The sequence below is a fragment of the Myotis brandtii genome, unplaced genomic scaffold (assembly GCF_000412655.1).
Source record: "Myotis brandtii unplaced genomic scaffold, ASM41265v1 scaffold488, whole genome shotgun sequence".
Classification (NCBI taxonomy): Eukaryota; Metazoa; Chordata; class Mammalia; order Chiroptera; family Vespertilionidae; genus Myotis; species Myotis brandtii.
This window is the reverse complement of record NW_005368638.1, coordinates 240,852-263,514: the sequence shown is the minus strand read 5'-3', so window position 1 is coordinate 263,514 and position 22,663 is coordinate 240,852. Positions and strand designations below refer to the sequence as shown.

The 22,663-nt window shown below is 41.8% G+C and overlaps 1 protein-coding gene across 10 annotated transcripts in view; it reads left to right on the top strand.

Moving 5' to 3' along the window:
* The window catches only part of LOC102252818 (chromosome unknown open reading frame, human C2orf76), a 73,285-nt gene that overhangs the window by 37,911 nt on the left and 12,711 nt on the right, over window positions 1-22,663 (top strand). For all 10 annotated transcript variants that reach the window (XM_014547928.1, XM_014547933.1, XM_014547936.1 and 7 more), the window contains 2 exons: window positions 17,590-17,640; window positions 22,129-22,166. In XM_014547928.1, coding sequence (XP_014403414.1) covers window positions 17,590-17,640; window positions 22,129-22,166 — 89 coding nt within the window. The remainder of the gene's footprint in view (window positions 1-17,589; window positions 17,641-22,128; window positions 22,167-22,663) is intronic.

Here is a 22,663-nt window from a genome sequence, read left to right as displayed (position 1 = left end):
AGCTGCCTCCTGCACACTCCCTACTGGGTATGTGCCCGCAACCAAGGTACATGCCCTTGACTGGAATCGAACCTGGGACCCTTGAATCCTCAGGCTGACGCTCTATCCAGTGAGCCAAACCGGTTAGGGCAGGAAACCAAGATCTTGATTTATACATATATGTGCAATGTAAGTGTGTATAGCTGTCTTTTTTAAATGTTGTCAATTCTTGACATTTTACTTCTTGACTTTGTAAATTTTCTAAACTCTTTTTCCTCACTTAAAAAATGTTTTTATTTCAGAGAGAGGAAGGGAAAGAGAGATAGAAAAATCACTGATGAAAGACAATCATTGATCGGTTGCCTCCTCTACACCTCCTACTGGGGATCAAGCCCACAACCCAAGCATGTGCCCTGACTGGGAATCATACTGTGACCTCTTGGTTCATGGGTTGATGCTTAACCACTGAGCAACATCAGCTGGGCCTCCCTTAATTTTTTTTCCTGTCTAATTTTGAGTAGTTTTATGATCAGTATTACCTGAGTAAGGAGTAGGTGAGTTATGTAGACCCATAGAGAAGACGGACTAGTCATCTTGGTGGTAACTATAAAATATTTCATAAGAACATAATTATTCCTTAAAGTAACTCTAGGCTTATTAGAGTATATAGGTATGTTTATTGCTGTGTTCTTGTTAGAGGGAGATTGAGAGTTGGTACTAAGATACTGACAACTATCGAGTGTCCACTTTCGAAAGGATATCACCAAAAGCATGTTCATGAAATAGAAACAAATCCTACATTTTTATTTTAGTATCTGTGTGTTATGGGTTACAGTGTCTCAGTGTTGATACAGTGAGTGCTATGAGGCCCTTGGTACAGGACAGAATAGGTTGTTCTTGAAGTCCTCAAGCATAAAGTGTAAGCTTCAAGCTGTTACAGTGGCGGGAAGATGTGTTCTTCCCAGGGTCACTGTGTTCTGTCCTTCCCAGGACCTAACGCCTACCCATTAGAGCAGTGGGCGGATCGCAGCTAGAGGCTCAGCTGTGCCCACTCGCGTCTTTCACCTGTGTTAGCAATGATTTAACCCTTGCATGTGGGAAGTGTGTTCCACTGACTCTAAGGTAGTGGTTCTCAACCTTCCTAATGCTGCGACCCTTTAATACAGTTCCTCATGTTGTGGTGACCCCCAACCATAAAATTATTTCCGTTGCTACTTCATAACTGTAATTTTGCTGCGGTTTTGAATCGTAATGTAAATATCTGATATGCTGGATGTATTTTCATTGTTACAAATTGAACATAATTAAAGCATAGTGATTAATCACAAAAACAATATGTAATTATATATGTGTTTTCCAGTGGTCTTAGGCGACCCCTGTGAAAGGGTTGTTCAACCCCCAAAGGGTTCGCGACCCACAGGTTGGCGACCCACTGGTTGAGAACCACTGCTCTAAGGGGAACTTTTGGGGTACAGATGTTTTTGAGTTCTGGGATGTGTGCCCAGGCCTACCTTGTCATTTGATTGGGGTGCTGTGTTGCTCTGAAAGGTTGCTATACCACATATTTACCTTTTATGAATTGTGTGCATACAAAGACCAAGGAGTTTCATACTGAGGAGTTTTTGAAGTAATTGTGAAATTAATATGTATTAGGTACTGTGCTAAGAACTAGGTTATCTCATTTTATCCTCACACATCCCTCTGCATTAGGGAGTTATTCCCCATTTATGGGTGAAGAAACTAAGGAATGGAGAGATTAGGAAACTTGCCTGAGCCCTAGCTTGTTTGACTCAGTGGATAGAGCGTCGGCCTGCAGACTGAAGGGTCCCGGGTTCGATTCCAGTCAAGGGCACATGCCTGGGTTGCGGGCTCAATCCCCAGTAGGGACCATGCAGGAGGCAGCCTGTCAATGATTCTCTCTCATCATTGATGTTTCTATTCTCTCTCCCTTTCCCTTCCTCTCTGAAATCAATAAAAATATGTGAAAAATAAACCACTTGCCTAAGATACATGACTATCCAAAGGCAAAGCTGCAGTTCACCCCAGCAGTTTAGCCACACAGCCTCTACTCTGAAACACTACACCCCTTGTTCTTCTCTACGGCCTCCTTGCTTCAGTAGGATCATTAAAACAAGTGGATTCACAAGTGCTCTAGTGTTTCTCATCTGAGAGCTAGAAGGATGGTTTGACATTGTGGCATAGTGAATTTACCCACAGATACAATGTTCACTGTGATGAATGATCTTTTGGGGGTTATTTTAGATTCCTTCTTGCCTTTCTGAATATTATTTTCATTTTTAAAATCTTTATCATTGAGAGTATTAGAGATGTCTCACCCCTTTTTCCCACCCCCTTGCCCTCCTCCATCCAGATCCTGCCCCACCCCAGGCCTTCACCGTCCTATTGTTTGTGTCCATGGGTAATGCATATATGCATATAATTTTTTTGGTTAATCTCTTCCCACCCACCCTCTTCCCCCTTCAGTCTGAGATTCGTCAGTCTGTTCCATGTTTCCATGCCTCTGGTTCTATTTTATTCATCAGTTTATTTTGTTCATTACATTCCTTGTTCATTTATTTTGATTTTTATATTCCATTATTGATATGTATTTATTGCCATTTTATTGTTCATATTTTTAATCAGTTTTTCTTCTTCTTCATCTTCGTCTTCATCTTTGTCTTCTCCTTTCTCCCTTCAACATTTCATGTAATACTGGTTTGGTGGTGATGAACTCCTTTAGCTTCTTCTTGTCTGTGAAGCGCTTTATCTGATCGTCAGTTCTAAATGATAGCTTTGCTATCATTGTAGTTCCTTGCTTTTCATAACTTTGAATATTTCTTGCTACTCCCTTCTGGCCTGCAAAGTTTCTGTTGGGAAATCAGCTGACAGACTTAAGGGAGCTCTCATGTAGGTAACTTACTCCTTTTCTCTTGCTGCATTTAAGATTCTCTCTTTGTCTTTAACCTTTGACATTTTAATTATGATGTGTCTGGGTGTGGGCCTCTATGGGCTCATCTTGTTTAGGACTCTCTGTGCTTCTTGAACTTGTCAGTCTGTTTCTTTCACCAGGGAGGGGAGTTTTCTGTCATTATTTCTTCAAGTAGGTTTTCAATTTCTTGCTCCCTCTCTTCTTCCTGCATCCCCATGGTGTGAATGTTGGTATGCTTGAAGTATTTGTCTTTCTCTTTCTGACTTAATTTCCCCAGCAGTATACCTTTAATGTCTATCTATGTTGTTTTAAATGGAACTATTTTATACTTTTTATGGCTGAGTAATATTCCATTGTATATCTGTACACATCTTTATCCATTCATCCATTGATAGACATTTAAGTTATTTCTGTATCTTGGCTATTGTAAATAATGCTGCAATGAATACGGGATACGTACATCTTTTTGAATTAGTGTTTTTGTATTCTTTGAATAAATACGCAGAAGTGGGATAGCTGGATCACATGGTAGTTTTATATTCTTAACTTTTTGAAGAATCTTTATACTGTTTTCCATAGTGGCTGCACTAATTTACAATCCCACCAGCAGTGCACAAAGGTTTTCTTTTCTCCACATCCTCTCCAACACTGTTATTTCTTGCCTTTTTGATAATAGCTATTCTAACAAGTGTGAGGTCATATCTCATTGTGGTTTGGTTTGCATTTCCCTAATAATTAGTGATGTTGAACATCTTTTATTGTGCCTCTTGGTCATCTGTATGTCTTCTTTGGAAAAATACTTATTTAGCTCCTCAGCTCACTTTTTATTTTTTAAATGTTTTTATTGATTTTTTTTAGAGTAAGAGGAAGGGAGAGGGGAAGAGAGAGAGAGAAACATCAATTGCTGCCTCCTGCACACCTGTACCGAGGATCGAGTGTACAACCCAAGGCATGTGCCCTGACCGTGAATCCAAACTCTGGGTGCATGAAACAATGCTCAGCCAACTGAGCCACATCAGCCAGGGCTCTGCTTGCTTGCCTGTTTGTTTGTTTATCCTCACTGGAGGATATTTTTTCCATTGATTTTCAGAGAGAGTGGAAAAGAGCAGGGGGAAGGGAGAGAAAGAGAGAAACAGCGATGTGGAGACACATCAATTGGTTGCTGCCCAGAATGGGGCCAGGGATCAAACCTGCAACCCAGGTAGCAACCCAGGTACGTGCCTGTGACCGGAATTGAACCCATCCCCCTTTGGTGCACAGACCAATGTTCTAACCATAGATCAGCACTAGCCAAAGGTCTGCCCACTTTTTAAATTGGGTAGTTGGCTTCCTTTTGTTGTTGAGTTGTCTGAGTTCTTTATATATTTTGGATTTTTAGCCCTCTATTATGTACCCGGTGCACGGATTCATGTACTGGTTGGGTCCCTCAGCCTGGCTGGTGCCCTCTCGCAATCCGGGACCCCTCAGTGGATATACTAGTGCGTGAAGTGGCAGGCAGCTGGGGAGGAGCCTGGGCCTGCCGCTATGCTGCTCCTGCTCATCCCAGTCCCCCTGCGCCTGCCACCGCTGCCACTCAGTAGCGCTGCCATGGAGGCAGGACAGGTTTGCACTGCGCAGCTGCACTCGCCAGCTGTGAGCCTGGTGTCTGGCGCCCATTGGTCAGCTGAACAGCACTGCCGCTGTGGGAGCACACTGACCACCAGGGGGGCAGCTCCTGCATTGAGCGTCTGTCCCCTAGTGGCCAGTGTGCATCATAGCGACCAGTCGACCGGCCGTTTGGCCGTTTGGTCACTTAGGCTTTTATATATATAGACTAGAGGCCTGGTGCACAGAAATTTGTGCACTCGGGGGGGAGGGGAGTCCCTCAGCCTGGCCTGTGCCCTCTCGCAGTCTGGGACCCCTCGGGGGATGACCACCTGCTGGCTTAGGCCCATTCCCCAGGGGATTGGGCCTAAGATGGCAATCAGACATCCCTCTGGCAGCCCGGCAGCCCTCGGGGGATGTCCACTTGCCAGCGGGGAGCAGGCCTAAGCTGCAGTCAGACATCCTTAGCACTGCTGAGGAGGCAGGAGAGGCTCCCACCACCACCGCTGTACTGGCAGCCATTAGCCTGGCTTGTGGCTGAGCAGAGCTTAGCCTATGTGAGAGCGCCCTGACCACCAGAGGGCAGCTCCTGCATTGAGCGTCTGCCCCCTGGTGGTCAGTGTGTGTCATAGTGACCAGTCATTCCCAGTCCTTCTGCTGTTAGGGTCAGTTTGCATATTACCCTTTTACTATATAGGATAGAGGCCTGGTGCACAGGTGGGGGCTGGCTGGTTTGCCCTGAAGGGTGTCCCGGATCAGGGTGGGGGTCCCGCTTGGGTGACTGGCCAGCCTGGATGAGGGGATGATGGCTGTTTGCAGCTGGTCACACCCCCTTCAGGGTGTGACCAATATGGGTGGCCAATATGGGTGAGAGGCTGAGGGCCGTTTTCAGGCTGGCAGGTGACTGAAACTCCCAACCTCTCCTTTTTTTCTTTCTTTTTTTTTTTTATTCTGGGATTTATTTACCTTCTATGGCTGTCACTGGAGCTGAGAGCCGGCTTTAGCTCTGAGGCTCGGCTCCAGCTCTGAGACCTCGGTTTGTTTGGCTTCTATAATTGAAACACTGTTGCAACTCCAGCTCTGAGGCCCGGCTGGCTGAAAGCAGGTTTCTGGGGTTTGTTTAGCTTCTATAATTGCAACATTGTTTCTTAGACTGCAGCTCAGAGGCCGGCAGCGGCAGGTGGGGAACCTTGGCTTCCTCCATCACTGGAGCAAGCAAGCCTCCTGTTCGCTTCACCTGCCTGGCTGCTGGCCGCCATCTTGGTTGGCAGTTAATTTGCATATCGCCCTGAGTAGCCAATGGGAAGCGTGTCAGAGGTACGGTTAATTACCATGTTTGTCTATTATTAGATAGGACTAGAGGCCCAGTGCACAAAATTCATGCACGGGGGAGAGGGGTCCCTTCAGCCCAGCCTGCACCCTCTGCAATCTGGGAACCCTCGTGGGATATCCGACTGCCAGATTAGGCCCGATCCTAGGACATCCCTCTCACAACCTGGGACTGCTGATCCTAACTGCTCACCTGCCTGCCTGATCGCCCCTAACTGTCCCCCTGCCAGCCTGATCACCCCTAACCACCTCTGCCTGCTGGTCTGATTGCCCATAACTGCCCCCCCCCAGGCCGCACCCTCTCCAATCCGGGACCCCTCAGGGGATGTCTGACTGCCAGGATCGGGCCTAAACCGGCAGTCAGACATCCCTCTCACAATACTGGACCGCTGGCTCCTAATCGCTCACCTGCCTGCCTGGTCGCCCCTAACTGTCCCCTAACCCCCGCCGGCCTGATCACCCCTCACTGCCTCTGCATGCCACTCTGATCGCCCCTAACTGGCCCCCTGCTGTCCTGGTCACCCCCAACTGCCCCCCTGCTGGGCCTGGTCGCTCCACGCAGCCTGCTGTTCAGTCGTTTGGTCATCCCTCACTAACCCCCCTGCTGGCCTGGTTGCCCCATGCAGCCTGCTGTTAAGTTGTTTGGTCGCCCCTCACTAACCCCCCTGCTGTCCTGGTCGCCCCACGCAGCCTGCTGTTCAATCATTTGGTTGTTCCTCACTAACCCCCCCTGCCAGCCTTGTCGCCCCACACAGCCTGCTGTTTGGTCATCTCTCCGTTTTTTTCGGTCATGACAGCCCCTGGCTTTTTATATATTAGGGTAGATTTGCAAATATCTTCATTCAGTAAGTTGCCTTTTCATTTTGATGATGGGTTTTATTGCTCTGGAGAAACCTTTTAGTTTTATGTAGTCCCATTTGTTTATTTCTGCTTTTGTTTTCCTTGCTTTTGGAGTCAGATCCACAAACACATCACTAAGACTGATGTCAGGGAGCTTTCTACATATGTTTTCTTTGAGGAATTTTAGGTTTTAACTCTTACATTCAAATCTTTAATCCATTTTGAGTTAATTTTTGTGTATGATTTAGGGTAGTGGTCTACTTTCGATAGTGGTCCGTCCTTCCTTCCTTCCTTCCTTCCTTCCTTCCTTCCTTCCTTCCTTCCTTCCTTCCTTCCTCTTCCTTTCTCTTTCTTTCTCTTTCTTTCTCTTTCTTTCTTTCTTTTGCATGTGACTGTCAGTTTTCCCAGCACCATTTATTAAAGAGACTTTCCTTTCTCCATTGTATGTTCTTGGCTTCTTTGTCATTTGTTAATTGTCCATATATGTGTGGGTTTATTTCCAGGCTCTCAATTCTGTTTCAATTTTTGTGTGTCTGTTTTTGTTTTAATATCATACTGTTTTGATTATTATAACTTTGTAGTATAATTTGAAATTAGAAGTGTGATACTACCAAATTTGTTCTCAAGATTGCTTTAGCTATTTTGGATTTTTTGTGGTTCTCTACAAATTCTAGAATTATTTGCTCAAGTTCTATGAAATAGGCCATTGAACGTTTGATAGGATTGCATTGACTGTAGATTTCTTTGGATAGTATGGACATTTAACAATATGAATTCTTTCAATTCATGAGCATGGAATATTTTTTCATTTATTAGTGTCTTCAATTTCTTTCATCAGTATTTCATAGTTTTCAGTGTATAGATTTTTTTACCTCCTTTGTTAAATTTATTTCTAGCTATTTTATTCTTTTTGATGTAATTGTGAGTGGGTTTGTTTTTTTAATTTTTTTCCAATAGTTCATTATTTGTGTATAGAAACACCACAGATTTATGTATTCTGAAACTTTACTGAATTTGTTTATTAGTTCTAACAGTTTTTTGGTGAAGTCTTTAGGGTTTTCTAAAAATAGTTTTACTTATTTCTTACTGCTCTGGATGTCTTTTATTTTTTTAAAAAATATTTTTATTGATTGATTTTTAGAGAGAGAAGAAGGGAGAGGGAGAGAAACATCTCTGTGAGAGTGAAACATTGATTGTTTGCCTCCTGCTTGTCCCCTACTGGGAATCGAACCTGCAACCTGGGCATGTGCCCTGACCAGGAATCAAAATGGCAATCTTTTGGTGCATGGACTGATCCAACTAACTAAGCTTAACCAGTCACAGCACTTTTTATTTCCTTTACTTGCCTAATTGCTGTGTCTAGGACTTCCTATACTGTGTTGAACAAAAGTGGTGAGAATTGGCATCCTTGTCTTTTTTTTGATTTTAGAGAAAAAGCTTTCAGCTTTTTACTGTTGTGTATGATGTTAGCTGTAGTTTTTGTCATTTGTGACCCTTATTATGTTGAGATATGTTTCCTCCGTGCCTACTTTGTTGAGAGTTTTTATTTTAAATGGATGTTGAATTTTATCAAATGCTTTTTCTGCCTCTATTGATATGATGTGATTTTTTATCCTTCATTTTGTTAATGGGATGTATCATGTTGATTGATTTACAGATGTTTAACCATCCTTGCATTTCTGAAATAAACCTCACTTGATCATGGTTGTATGATCCTTTTAATATATTGGTGAATTCGTTTTGCTAATATTTTCTTTTAGGTTCTCTCAGCCGACAGAGAAAAGAAATATATCAACCTTTCAACCCGTGTGTCTAGACCAGCCGTGGGCAAACTACGGCCCGCGGGCCGGATCCAGCCCGTTTGAAATGAATAAAACTAAAAAAAAAAAAAGACTGTACCCTTTTATGTAATGATGTTTACTTTGAATTTATATTAGTTCACACAAACACTCCATCCATGCTTTTGTTCCGGCCCTCCGGTCCAGTTTAAGAACCCATTGTGGCCCTGGAGTCAAAAAGTTTGCCCACCCCTGGTCTAGACATACCTATACGTATTTTCATGTTACCCCTTGTATCTATATGTTAAGCATGAGCTCTTACTGATGTTTCCAACTCGAATCCACCCCCTCACGGGCATTCTAGCTTCCTCCCCTTGTTATCTGAACATTCTCATTCTTGTATTGGAGAAATTCATGGATGGCTTTTCTCTGTTGCTAGTGGGAGTGGGTTTCTTGGGGTGCTGCTGGAATAAGCATTTCAGGAGCCCCCCACAGGAGGGTGAGATGTGGTAGAAGCTTTATTTGCATGGAATTATATTCCTCAGTTTCTAAAGTCCCATTTCCCTTAGTCCACTCCTAGAAGAAGTGCAGTTGGGGATTTAGCAGGGTTAGAAGCAAAGCCAGCGTCCAGAGTGTCTGGGTCCAGTTTAGCGTTATGCTAGTTGCAGTCCATTAGTCCATTGTATGTGGGGTCCACATGCCTGTGAGCCATGTGGACGAATGCAGGAGTGTGAGAGTTCGCAAGCCAGGAGTGCCAACCCAGACAGCAAGAGGGCAAACTCCTTTGTTTAGGAACTTAGGTATCTCAAATGTTCCCAAGCTTGCAGTGGCCACGCCTACTCTGGCCAGTGACCTGTTCCCAGGTGTGACTGAAATACAAGTATCTTCCCTATGTCACCCAGACTTTAATGAGCATGTGTCTAAACGGTAGCTTCCTGGCAAAGCTGCTAAATGACATGCCCATAATATTTGGCCTTCCCTTTGCTCCTTTTCAATTAATTATTAACTGGGTTATTATATGGTATTTACTAAAACAGTGAGAAGCCTGGCTCCCATCATCGTCCACCCATTTACCTGATTGTTTAATTCCATGTACATTACAGCAGTGTCAGAGCTGTTCATCTGTAACCTGTGGGAAGCAACTTGATATTAACTAGGGTACAGTGCTTTTGTGTATTTACTTTGGCCTTAGCCTTACAAAATCTGTTTATTGCCAAAGTTATTTAGGTCGGCATCCTTTCTTCCATTCCCCCAGTAAGGTTGTTTCATGTATTTGTAATACAGTTAGATTGTTTTGTTACCATCTTCATTCTTTCCTGGGATTCCCTGACTTACTAAATCTTTTTTCTTTTTTTTCTTTTTACTTTGCATACATTAAGATTCACTCTGCTATAAAGTTCTATTTTGACAAGTGAATAATGTCATGTAGCCACTGTTACAATTGTTTCACTGCCCTAAAAATCCCATGTGCTTCACTTACTCATCCTCCCCACCGAGTTCCCGGCAGCCACTGATCTTTCTTATCGTCTCTATAGTTTTGCTTTTTTTTTCTTTCTTCCAGTATATCATATAATAGGAATCATACAATATGTAGCCTTTTCAGACTGGCTTCTTTTACTTAGAAAAAATGAAGGTTGTCTATGTCTTTTCACAGCAAGTCATGTCGTTTAGTCTCCTTTAATCTGGAATAGTTCCCCACCTTATTTTGACTTTCATTGTATTGATTTTTTGAAAAGAACGATCATGTCAGTTTTATAGAGTGTCCCATAATCTGGATTTGTCTGATTGTTTTCTCATTATTTAATTCAGGTTAAACATTTTTAGCAGAATTATTGTGTAGGTTGCAGGTCAACAAACTATAACCTGTGGTCCAATCACACCTGCCTCCAATTTTTATAAATAAAATCTGTTGGAACACAGCCACACCCACGTGTTCACATGCTGTGGTGCTTCACTGGCAGAGTTGTGTGGTTGTGACTGTATGGCTCAAAGCCCAATGATTCACTAGCCGGCCGTTACAGAAATAGTTTGCTGACCCCTGATCTGTGCGGTTCCTCCTCGTTCAGCACATCAGGACACTGTATATCACTGTGTTCCATTATTGATGAGACAGATGGAAACCACTCGGTTAAGATACTGTCCACCAGATTTCTCTGTTGTAAAAGTATCTTTCAAATCAATAAGTATTGGATGGAGTGGTAAATAGGAAGACTATGCGTATCTTGTTTCCAGTGGTTTCAGCACCTATTGATGAATCGTTGGTGTTGCAAAATTGGGATTTTTTTCTTACTCTTTGATTCCTGGCATTCTTCTGTAAAGAAGCACTTCCCTGATGCCCCTCTTTTTTAGAAAGAAATGGGTTAGTTTTTCAGTAGCACAGTCATAGCACATTATCATCTTCTCACAAAGGTCCTATTCCTTCCAACGCAGTGTGGAGGTGATGCTCTTCTGTTTATACCACACAATGTACAACAGATGCTTTAGTTTAAATGCTCAATCTGTAAATTTAAACACAAGATATATTGTTTTCTGTTGCTGTGCCTTATGGGATAAGAGTATAACAACAAAGAGAGTGTACTAAATAATAGTGGTTAGCTCTGGGAAGGCAAGGGTAATTGGATTAGGGAGGGACAGAAAGAAGGTTTTAACTGTGCTCACATCATATTTAACAAAAGAAATAAAGGATCTGAAGCAGTTATGACAATATGTAAGCATTTGTTAAACTTGGTTGGTGGGTTCAATGACTTTTTTGTTCTGTTCATCATACCTTTTAATGTTTAGGCTATTTCATAATTAAAGTAAAAAGCATCTTGATACAGCTTAACCTTGGAATATTGCCATAATATCTGATAGAACCCCTTATGAGATTAGAGTTTTAGGACATTGTTCTGATTAACATTAGGTGTTTGGTATTCTTGCACATACAGGTTAGCCATTGAGTTAGTAAATTTATTATTTTTCCTTAACATGTTTGTGCTTTTCTAAAAGTCTTCAAATGTAGGTCCAGCATCTAGTAATAAGTTACAACATATAGCGCTTCTATTTTCAGAGCTTTTACTATAAGATGAAGAGTTATTTTATTAAACATTGATATTCTAATAATTTTTCAGACTTTACTGATTTTTATATTGATCTGTGTTTCAAGATTTTAAACTCCTTTGTGGCATCCTAATGCCAGCAGTATATTTATTAAGTTGTCTTATTTGTCTAATAATTTTTCTGTAGATGCCCTCTTTTGGAGACCTAAGTGAATGAGTAAAGTTAGTGGTTACCTTCTTGTGAACTTTACAATTGTGAAATATTAAATTGTTTTTTTCCAGAATTATGCAATTCTGAATTCTTCTGTAAAAGTTCATTAATTTTCAAAGTTAAGTTCAAAGGTGGGGAAACAGAATGAAAGAAAACTCAGTGCAAAGTGGAAAGTAGTTTCAGAATATACTAGTAATAGATATGCCACAGACTTTTGTTTTCATCCAAGATGGAGAAACAGGACTGGACTTATTCTTCTACTTGAAACAACTAAAAAAACTATGCAAGCCAGCCAGTGTTGCTCAGTGGTTGAGCATCAGCCCATGAATCAGGAAGTCATGGTTCCATTCCAGGTCAAGGCACATTCCCAGGTTATGGGCTTGATCCCCAGGGCTGGGGGCATGCAGGAGACAGCCTATCAATGTTTCTCTCTCATTGATGTGTCTATCTCTCCCTTCCTCTCTCTAAAGAAATCAATAAAAAAAATTTTTTTTAAAAAAATTAAAACTATGCAAAATATATGAAATAATGGTTTTCAGAGATTGGACATCAAGTAGCACAAAACTGTTGTCCCCACAATGGGGGAAATAAACTGGTGACCGCTATGATTACTGCCTGGAGAGAGTGTGCAGGCCACAGAGCGGGGTGGGGAGTCCAGGCAGACCCTGGCAAGTTCCATGAGTTTATGAGTCAGAGCTGGCAGTCTGGAGTGGAGCCCGGAGAAGTCATAGGGCAGAGTCCTGGAATAGAGAGCTGTACAGAGCGTGAGCTCTGAGTATGCTTAGCAGCTTGGATGAAGTGGAGGGCATGAGTCATCAGTTGGATGAGATCAACACAAGTGTGTAAGGAAACTACTAGAAGCCATGCAGAGAACCACATGACGATAACAGAAGGCAACATGCTCAGAGCTCATAAAGGGCTTGGAATAGTTTTGTTTGCACCAGCCAGAGTGGAAAACCAAATACTGGGTGGAGTTTCTAGAAGGGTATTTCTGCAATATAATAGGCAAAAATTAGCACTAGGCTAGATTCTGCTCTGCTCCCACCTAACAAAGCTCAAAAGCAAGACTCAAAAGGATCTGTTGCCAAGTAACTTAACTGTGTTCCAGAACAAAGCTCAGGGTGTTTATAAGAATACAAATATATCCAGCACTCAATAAATGTCCTGCAACAAATCAGCACTTACCAGTCATGTAAAGAGAAAACATGAACCATAATTAGGAGAGAATTAAGTCCATTTGAAACCAATCCAGGAATGTTGCAAATGGCAGAATTAGTAGACAAGGATAATTAAGACAGTTTTTTAAATAACTACATTGCAAATAGTTAAGAAGGTAGAGGAAAGATTGAGCATGTTGAAGATGGAAAATACTTTAAAAAAACAACAATCCAGAGATAGAAAATAAAATGTCTAAGATGGATATACACTGGATAGCATTAACATGTAGATAATATGAATAGAAGAAAGATTAGTAAACGTGAAAACTTAGCCACAATATATCTGAAATAAAGCACAGAGAGAAAAAAGACTGAAAGAAAAATAAATAGAGCCATAGGGAGTATATGGGGCAACTTCAACTTCCAGTAGCCAAATATACATGTAATTGGAGTCCATGAGGAGAGGATCTGGGACAAGGGAACAGAAGACCTATTTGAGGAAATTATGGCTGAAAATTTTACAAATGTGAAAATTATAAACCCACATATCCAGGCAGTTTAACAAATCCTTAAAAAGCTACATCAAAGCATATCATAATCAAATTGCTAATAACTGGTAATAAAGAGAAAATCTGAAAAACAGCCAGAGGAGAGAACCAAGATGGCAGCATAGGTAAACGCCACTACTTGCCACCTCCCACAACCACATCAAAATTACAACTAAAATACAGAACAGCCATCACTGAGAATCGCCTGAAAGCTGGCTGAATGGAAGTCTTACAACTAGAGAAGTAAAGAAGAAAGCACACCGAGACTGGTAGGAGGGGCGGAGGCACGGAACAGGCTGGTCCAACACCCACGTGTGCCGTTTTTATAATAAGGAGGGATATCTTAGCTGCAGAGGCCTCGTATGAGGATCAAGGGGTCCAAGCCCCATACCAGGTTCCCAGCCCCATACCAGACCCCCAGCCCAGGGTTCCAGAGCTGGGAAGAGAAGTCCCCATAACTTCGGGCTTTAAAAACCAGTGGGAATTGTGGCTGAGTGACAATGAGGCTGCTGGAAACCCAGGCAGTTCCTCTTAAAGAGCCTGCACATGAACTTACATAGACTTGCTCCCTCTGAGCTTCAGCTCCCTCTGAGCTTCAGCACGGGGGCAACAGCTTGGGGAGATCCAGGGACATATGGGGAGGAACTAGATTGTCTGGCATTGGAGCGGCTTTCTCTCAGACAGGGGCCCTTGCAGGGGTCATTGTTCCTGTGCAGAGACCTCTGCAGCCGCAGAGCTGACTAGCAGCCATATCTGCGTTTCCATCAGCTTGGCTCACTGTGTTCACTCCACCCTGGTGATTCCCTGAGCTCAGCACCATCCAATTTGAAGCCCCACCCAAACTGTTTGCAGTGGCTTTTTCATATGAATGCCCTGTCCTGGGTCAGGCTTTAGACTTTGCTAAAATCTCTCAAACAAGCAGTGGCTGGTGTTAGTGTGACCCATACCTAGCAATAAGAGGTCCAAAACAGCTTGGCCTCCCCTGGGCTCTGCTAAGCCCACCACAAGTAGCAGCCATCTGTAGATTGCTCTGTAGCTCCTACTGGGTGGCCCCAGGCAGTGGCTGACTTTGCACCTCTCAGGAAGCCCCAGAGCCAGTGCACCTGGTGGACAGCTTCAGAACATACCATATTACAACTTTACACATACATGAGCGACACACTCAAGGGGCAGGCTCAATTGTGAAGCAGCACAGCTGTGGAGCAGCACAGCTATGAGGTGGCCCTGGGGAGATGCAGCCCCGATCTGCTCCACCTGCTTCTTTCACTCTGCCCTGCGCTGTGCAGTGCCAACTTGCTCTGTGCCAGTCTACTACACACTGCTTGCTCTGCTCCACTGTGGTCTGGTGAGATGTCTTTAGTGTTTCATCTCTGGTGTTTGAGCTCCAGCCAGGGAAATGCAGTCTTTAGTCTTCAGTGGAAGGGAAAAATGCACTTCGGGGCCAGAGGGGAGCTAGTTTACTAGACAGAAATCTGCACCCCTGGCCCCTGATTGGTTCATGCTCATGCAAATGAGGACTCCAAATTCTCACAGTTTGACTAGTTCAAAAGTCACTGCCTTGACTGGTCAGATGGAGCTGCCCTGATTGATTAGTGAAGATGCTGATAGGAGATGCTGTGCAGCTCCAATGGATGGAAAAAGCCTCAATCCTATTGGTTGAAATAGGATTCCAGGAACTCCTTTATAAGGGCTGGCTCAGATGGCAGGAACACAGTGCAGGCAGGCAGTTGAGTCCAGATTTCTCCCTGAAGTGTGGTTTGCATGAGAGGCCCCTGTGTAGAAATGGCTGCCAGACTCTGCTTTTACATTTGAGACCAGTTAGCCATCAGTAGCCTTCTGGGTAGGTATCTTCTTTCTCAGGCTCCACAGGTGCATTGCTGTCAGATCTCACAGCCACCTTCTGTTTACCCACCTCACTCACTTACGTCATCTGGCTGCCCCCTGTAAACTTCGTTTGTCTCAGAATCATCTCAGGAAGTTTTTATTGTATATTTAAACATTTATTCTTGTAACCAGCCTGTTGCAAGTCTGCTCTAGTGCTGGGCTGAGCGACGGTAATGTGCAGCAGGTGGGAATCACACTTTGAAGACGTAGCCCTGGCTGTGAACATTCCTTTGTTACAGGATTTACACAGGAACATGGGCTCTCAAGAGTGGGGACTTGTTTTGGTAACTTCTTCTTTAAATATATTTTTAGTGATTTCAGAAGGAGGAAGGGAGAGAGAGAAGAAGAGATAGGAATATCAATGATGAAAATCATTGATTGGCTGCCTCCTGCACGCCTCCTACTGGGGATATGCCCTGGCTGGGAATCGAACCCTGATCTCCTGGTTCATAGGTTGAGGCTTAACACTGGTTGGGCGGTAACTTCTTATTGACCCTGTCCCTGAAATATCTCTGGTAATAGGTACTTTAAATGCTGTAACATGAATGAATGTGTTATATTTTAATTTCAGTATGTGTTTGACCTCTAAAAAGCTTATGTACTTAAAAATCACATTTCCTGCTTTAGCCGGTTTGGCTCAGTGGATTGAGTGTCAGCCTGTGGACTCAAGGGTCCCAGGTTTGATTCGGGTCAAGGGCATGTACCTCATTTGCAGGCTCCTCCCTGGCCGGGCCCTGGTCAGGGTGTGTACAGAAGGCAACCAATCAATGTGTTTCTCTCACGTCGATATTTCTGTCTATCTTTCCCGCTTTGTTTCACTTTCTCTAAAAATCAATGGAAAAATACCCTTGAGTGAGGATTAAAGAATACTAATAAAATAAATAAAGGCAAATCGTTAAAAAACAAAACAAAAAACACATTTCCTAATTCAAATGTGTGGGTTTTTAGAGTTTACTTTAATAGGTAACATATTCATGTAGTTTTAAGATCAAAATATAAAAGGGAATAGAGTGAACGTCTCCTTCCCACTTATGTTCTCTCTCTGACCAGTACAGCATGCTCCCTCCCATCAAAGTATAAGCAATGCAAACATATATTCTTATTTTTTCTTTTTACTCAAAAGGTGGCTTATTAAAAATAATGTTCAACTTTATGCCTTCTTTGCTGTCAACATATCTTGAAGATCTTATATTAGTAGAGAGCTTCCTACTCCTTTTTTTGATTGTTTTACATTTGAAAAATGTTTCATTGTTTGGGCATATTCTAATTTATTTGACAAGTACCCCCAGTGAAGGACTTTTGGATTTTTCTAAGCGTTTGCTATTTTAAACAAGCTAAAGTTCCTACATTTGTATGTATGTCATTTCACACATATGTATACACACAGGAGTGTGCAAAGTCTATATGATAAATTCTCTAAGTGGAATGGATGCACATGTTATTTTTGATGTATATTACCAAATTGCCCTCTGTAGGGATTGTAGCATCAGATGTATTAGTTAAAGCTAATATCGATGTTTGTAATACTGTTTTAAAAAGAATATTTGCTCTCTTTTTGTTTTCTTTGCTGAGTTACCTAAATTTTGGTAAGAGAATTAAGATTGTTCTAGATCATTGGTTTCCACTATGGGCCAAAGACTCTCAAGGGGTTTCCAGATTTATATGCTAAACGAACATTAACTATATAAAAAGATAATGTCATACATGTGAACTCTGTATTTCAAATGTACATCGGTGAGATTGTCCTATAAAATAAAAGCCTAATATTGCTAAGTGTCCAACTTTTCACCAGTCACTATAATGGGCACTGACCACCAGGGGGCAGACGTTCTGGTAGGTTAGCTTGCTGCTGGGGTCCGACAGATTGGGACCCGGTGAGACAGCCGGACATGCCCTGGAGCCCTCCCATGGTCCCTCCCCAGCTCTGATTGGCCTCAATTGGGACTGGGCCAGACTGGCCAGACACACCCTGGAGCCAACCTCCCGCCGTCCCTCCCTGGCCTCTAAAATATTTCTTCTAATTAATTTCCTTTCAATGTGCATGAATCTGTACACCAGCCCTCTATGTTTAATGAAATGCCAGTTTATTCAGTAGTGTCACTGAATTCTCGGCTCAGCTAGTAGCAGCTCGGCATCTTATCAGTGGTTCCCTTGTTTCACATGACCTTGGACCTTGCCAGGATGTCAGCTTTGTTTTGTGCCCCATCAGTTGTTGTTGTTGTTTTTTAAAGTAGTTTAGACTGGAGGTATGGGAGTACAGAACCAAAAGACTGCATATACTTTTTATAATGAAAATGATCTTTTTCTTATAGATATTCCTTTAAGGACCAGCCTGCCACCACCATTCAGAAATTATAAATATGGTAACCAATTTTTCTTATTCTTTTAAAGCATATATTAATGTATGTCACATTAGTTTTACATTGATATGAATTTAAATTTGGTTTTCAAAAAAGAATTTACTATTTGTAAGTAAAAACCAATATAGGCATTTATTTAGAAATATAGGAATTCTGATAGTGTGTCTTTAAAGTACATGTGATTGTGCAGGGAAGTGGCCTGTTTGTGAGGAATAACATGTTGGCAAACTGTGTCTGAAATGAATTTCTTTGCTGGGTAATCAGAAAAGGAGAAATGATTAAAGACTAGGAGTAAAAAGAAGATATTTAAGATTTTAAATGCCAGTAACTTGAGCGTGTTGTGCAGTAATTTTTATGTTGCAATTACTATTATTATTTAAATGTTTATTGTTGAAAGTATTACATATGTCCCCTTATGACCCCCTCCAGGCCACCCTCTGTCTCCCCCCGCCCCTGCCCCAGGCCTTCATGTTGCAATTATTGATTTTAAAGTGTAGTAATAGGCAGTACTAAGCTGGGTTTCACTGTTTGTTATAAAGATAGTACAGTTGATTATTAACCTTCAGCATAGTGATACTCATCAAACTGAGACTTCTCTTGAGAATTATGGTGCACCTAATAAATATTTCTGCTAATTGGTATAGACATTTTAAAGTATAAATATTTTATTACCTAGATCATTTTTTTGGAGTAGCTTTTAATTCTGTTCCCATTTGGTAGAGCAACTTCTGACCTAAAATTCTTTGAAATCACAGTCTTCCCCCGTGCATATGCATTTTAATATCCAGAGACTAATTGTGAGGTCATTGGGGGTAGTCGGGCAGAAGCTGAAGGCACTGAGTGGAAAGTACTTTGATTTATTGGACTTAAAGAATTTGCATACTAAATACTGAGTAAGAGAAAGGAATAACAGGTATGATTAAGTAAATATGAAACTTCTCAGTTCTGGCCTTCTTGGCTTTCAAAACACGATGCCTTGAAATAGCACCTGAAGCTTGAATTAGTCTTCAGATGCCATTTCCGCAGAAAAACTATACATGGCTCCCCTCTTCTGCATGGTTTGTATCTATATTCAGATCTGGCTGCCAGTCATCATGGAAGGTATGTACCTTTTACATGATTTTACCTTATTGACATCTTTTTGTCCTAGTATTCCTGCACTATTCAGAGGAATTGGCAAGAAAAATGGATATGCTTATCTGTGAGAAATGAGAGAAGTACTAGGGCTTAGATAGACTTCAAGTGATTCTGTCTGAGTTTGGCTCCTCAACAATCTGCTGCTTTGTGTTCAACAAGGAAGGCCGAAGTGTTACTTTCTCACCAGTCACTGTCCAGTGCTGCTACGTGCCCTGTGGGAACAGAACTCTTTGGGTGTTAGGGAGTGGAAAGGGCACAGAGGCGAATTTCAGTTTTGTTAGTTGCTGTCTCCATGCCCTGGGACAAAGGGCTGGTTCTCTCGGCCAGGCCAGGCCACGGACAGTCTGAGGTTCCTCAGAGCCCTTCATTCATTTATAAATGTACTAGAGGCCCAGTGCACGGATTTGTGCATGGGTGGGGTCCTTCCTATGCCCTCTCACAATCCGGGACCCCTCAGGGGATGTAGCAGTGCTCAAGTGGCAGGCAGCCAGGGAGGAACCCCAGCTGAGAGCCGGGTGCAGCTCTGCTTTTTTTTTTAACCCCCTCCCACCCCCCCCCCCCCGTAGCACTGCCACGGAGGTGGGAGAGGCTCCCACTGCTGCAGCTGTGATCACCACCTGTGGGCCCAGTTTCTGGCTGAGTGGTGCTCCCGCTGTGGGAGCGCACTGACCACCAGGGGGCAGCTCCTGTGTTGAGCGTCTGCTCCCTGGTGGCCAGTGCACATCATAGCGACCGGTTGACTGGTCATTCCGGTTGTTCGGTCGTAAAGGTCGCTTAGGCTTTTATATATATAGATTCCTCTCATTTAATTGGTATCTACATGTATTATTTATTTACCTTGACCAGACTGTGTTCCTACAGCACAGGGCATGTTGTCTTATTTTTAAATCCTTGTTGCCCAGGCACATCCATTGTGCAGTGCGGGGCTGCTGATCCTATTTGTTTTATATGGCTGCATGAGATTAAACAGTGCACATGCAAACACGTTAAATACTCCACAAATATAAAACATTTTTATTTTTATGAGGTTACTTTCCTCAAGGAATTTGCATTAAGGAAACAATACCCACAGATGTTGCTTCTGAAGTTTTTTTTTAAAGAAGTAAAAACAAGTAAAAGATCATTGAGCAAAGGAAGGGACATTAATACACCTTTTACTAGCTCGTCATTCTCTTTTCTATCTCTTTCAAGTCTTACCAATTTCTGTTGGAGAGAAATATCTGGTGAAAATTTCCATTCAGAACATTTATTTTCTGCTAAAAAAAAAGTGGCCTTTTTATTGTGTGTTGCAGGAAAGTAAAAGATCATTGAGCAAAGGAAGGGACATTAATACACCTTTTACTAGCTCGTCATTCTCTTTTCTATCTCTTTCAAGTCTTACCAATTTCTGTTGGAGAGAAATATCTGGTGAAAATTTCCATTCAGAACATTTATTTTCTGCTAAAAAAAAGTGGCCTTTTTATTGTGTGTTGCAGGACTTATTAGAACAAAGATATTTCTAATTTAGTGGCTCATTACAAAATATACAGAACATGATTAATATTTGGTAAGGTCAGACTCCAGTTTTGCAGGTTGATTGTAACAGACGTTAAGCAAGGTCCTTTTACTAAGCAACAACTACAAACCAGTATTGGGTTCTCTAACTTGTCTCTAGTAATAAACTGATAGCTATCTATATTGAGAAAAGGAGTGTAGAAGGAAACTCAATAATAGATGATCCAAAAGCCACATTTGTTTATTTTCTTTTGTACCCTTGTGAGCTAATTTTTAGCAGTTGTGGCATATTTACATTTCTAATGTTCATATTTTACTTAGATTAGATTTCTTTTTATTTCTTAACAATACATAGGATTAGGCTGACTTTGCATTAAGAATTGCAATAGATAATTGAAATTTGACTACTTAAAATAATGGGTAATTCAGAGTGGTAGTTCTTAACTGAATAGGTACTCCTATTCTATATTGTTAGAACAGGGGTCCTCAAACTTTTTAAATAGGGGGCCAGTTCACTGCCCCTCAGACATTCCACACATGCGCACTGCGGGCCCGGGATGAGTCGGCTGCTAAGCAGGACAGGCAGCGGCGGCAAAAACACCTGGCGGGCCGGATAAATGTTTTCGGCGGGCCGCATATGGCCCGCGGGCCGTAGTTTGAGGACCTCTGTGTTAGAACATAGTTAAATCAGGGTCTGTTTATTTATTGTCAGATATATTTTTATTAATTTCAGAGATGAAAAGAGAGAGAGAAACATTAATGATGAAAGAATCATTGTTTGACTGCCTCCTTCATGCCCCACACTAGGGATCAAGCATGTGCATCCCGGGCATGTGCCCTGACCAGGAATTGAACCATAACCTCCTGGTTCATAGGTCAGTGCTCAACCACTGAGCCATGCCAGCCGGGCTCAGGATCTGTTTTTTTAAATAGATCCTGTTATTTCATTTCACTGTTGGGATTCCTCATTGAATCAAACAGTGTGATGGATAGAAATGAAGTTCAGTTTAAGGTTAAGAGTTTATTCAGGTATAATAATACATACATGTAATCATAATACATTAATTAAATGCTTAAGTAAAACTGAGTTAAAATTGTAAAATATCTTAATTTGAACATGTGAAATGCTGTCTGTTATATGATTAAGAGCTGATTGTTGGCAGTCAGACTTTTACCCAATGTGGAGAAATTACTTATTGGAAAAGTACAGGGTAGCCTCACTTTAGGACGAACAGAGGAAGGAGTGAAGGAGGGACTGGATAAAGCAGGGTGGATGTGGAGGCCTGTGCAGTGGTTGAAAACCAGGCGGGTATCAGTACTCCCTGTGCGTGAGCTGCGTTGTTCAGATTTCCAGTGATCTTCGATGCTATTTGAGTTCTTGGCGTGGTAATGACTTGTCACTGTGATCATTTTACCTCCTGTCACTGGATCTATTCTGAGTGATTAGTGAATATTTTGGAACTGTTTTTGATGATGTCTGTCTTAATTTAAGACAATTTTTTTACACTATTTGCTAATCTTAGCATTTGGCAACTTCAAAGACCAGGATAAAGTGATACGGTTCACTTGTCTTCTGTTCTGAGGGACATGTGCGGAGTTGATTTCAGGTTATGACACACACACTGCTGTGTGTGTCAAAGACCAAGGCTTTAAAATGTCTTTGTACAGTAATCTTTAATTTTAATGATACGCAAAAGTATTTTTTCTTTTACTGCATAGTAGATTTTTAAGAGAACGTGGTCCATAAAGTAAGGACTTAAATATTTTAATGTCATAGCCACCTTCCCCTCATCTCTCTTTAACAATTAGAAATGAAGTTTTAGAATAATCTTTGTAAAAAGATAATTTGCTTTTTTTCAGATAAATTGAAGATTATTCATCAAGCACATAAATCAAAGGTACAGTATCTGGTACATAGCAAGTAATCAATGTTGGTTGACTTAGTGAATAATGAATGAAGACATGAACTTCTAAAATATTTTCATCATAATAGTGTTTTTTATTTTGTAAAAACCCCTACTACAGCTTTACTCTTCTATTTTTTTTAAATATATTTTATTGATTTTTTACAGAGAGGAAGGGAGAGAGATAGAGAGTTAGAAACATCGATGAGAGAGAAACATCGATCAGCTGCCTCCTGCACATCTCCTACTGGGGATGTGCCCGCAACCCAGGTACATGCCCTTGACCGGAATCGAACCTGGGACCTTTCAGTCCGCAGGCCGACGCTCTATCCACTGAGCCAAACCGGTTTCGGCTACTCTTCTATTAAAGAAAAAAAAATCTAAGTCATATGCCTGTTCATAGTAGATCCTTTAAAATGTGTTAATTTTTTTTGTCTTGGCCAGTTTTGCTCAGTGGATAGTGTCGGCCTATGGACTGAAGGGTCCCGGGT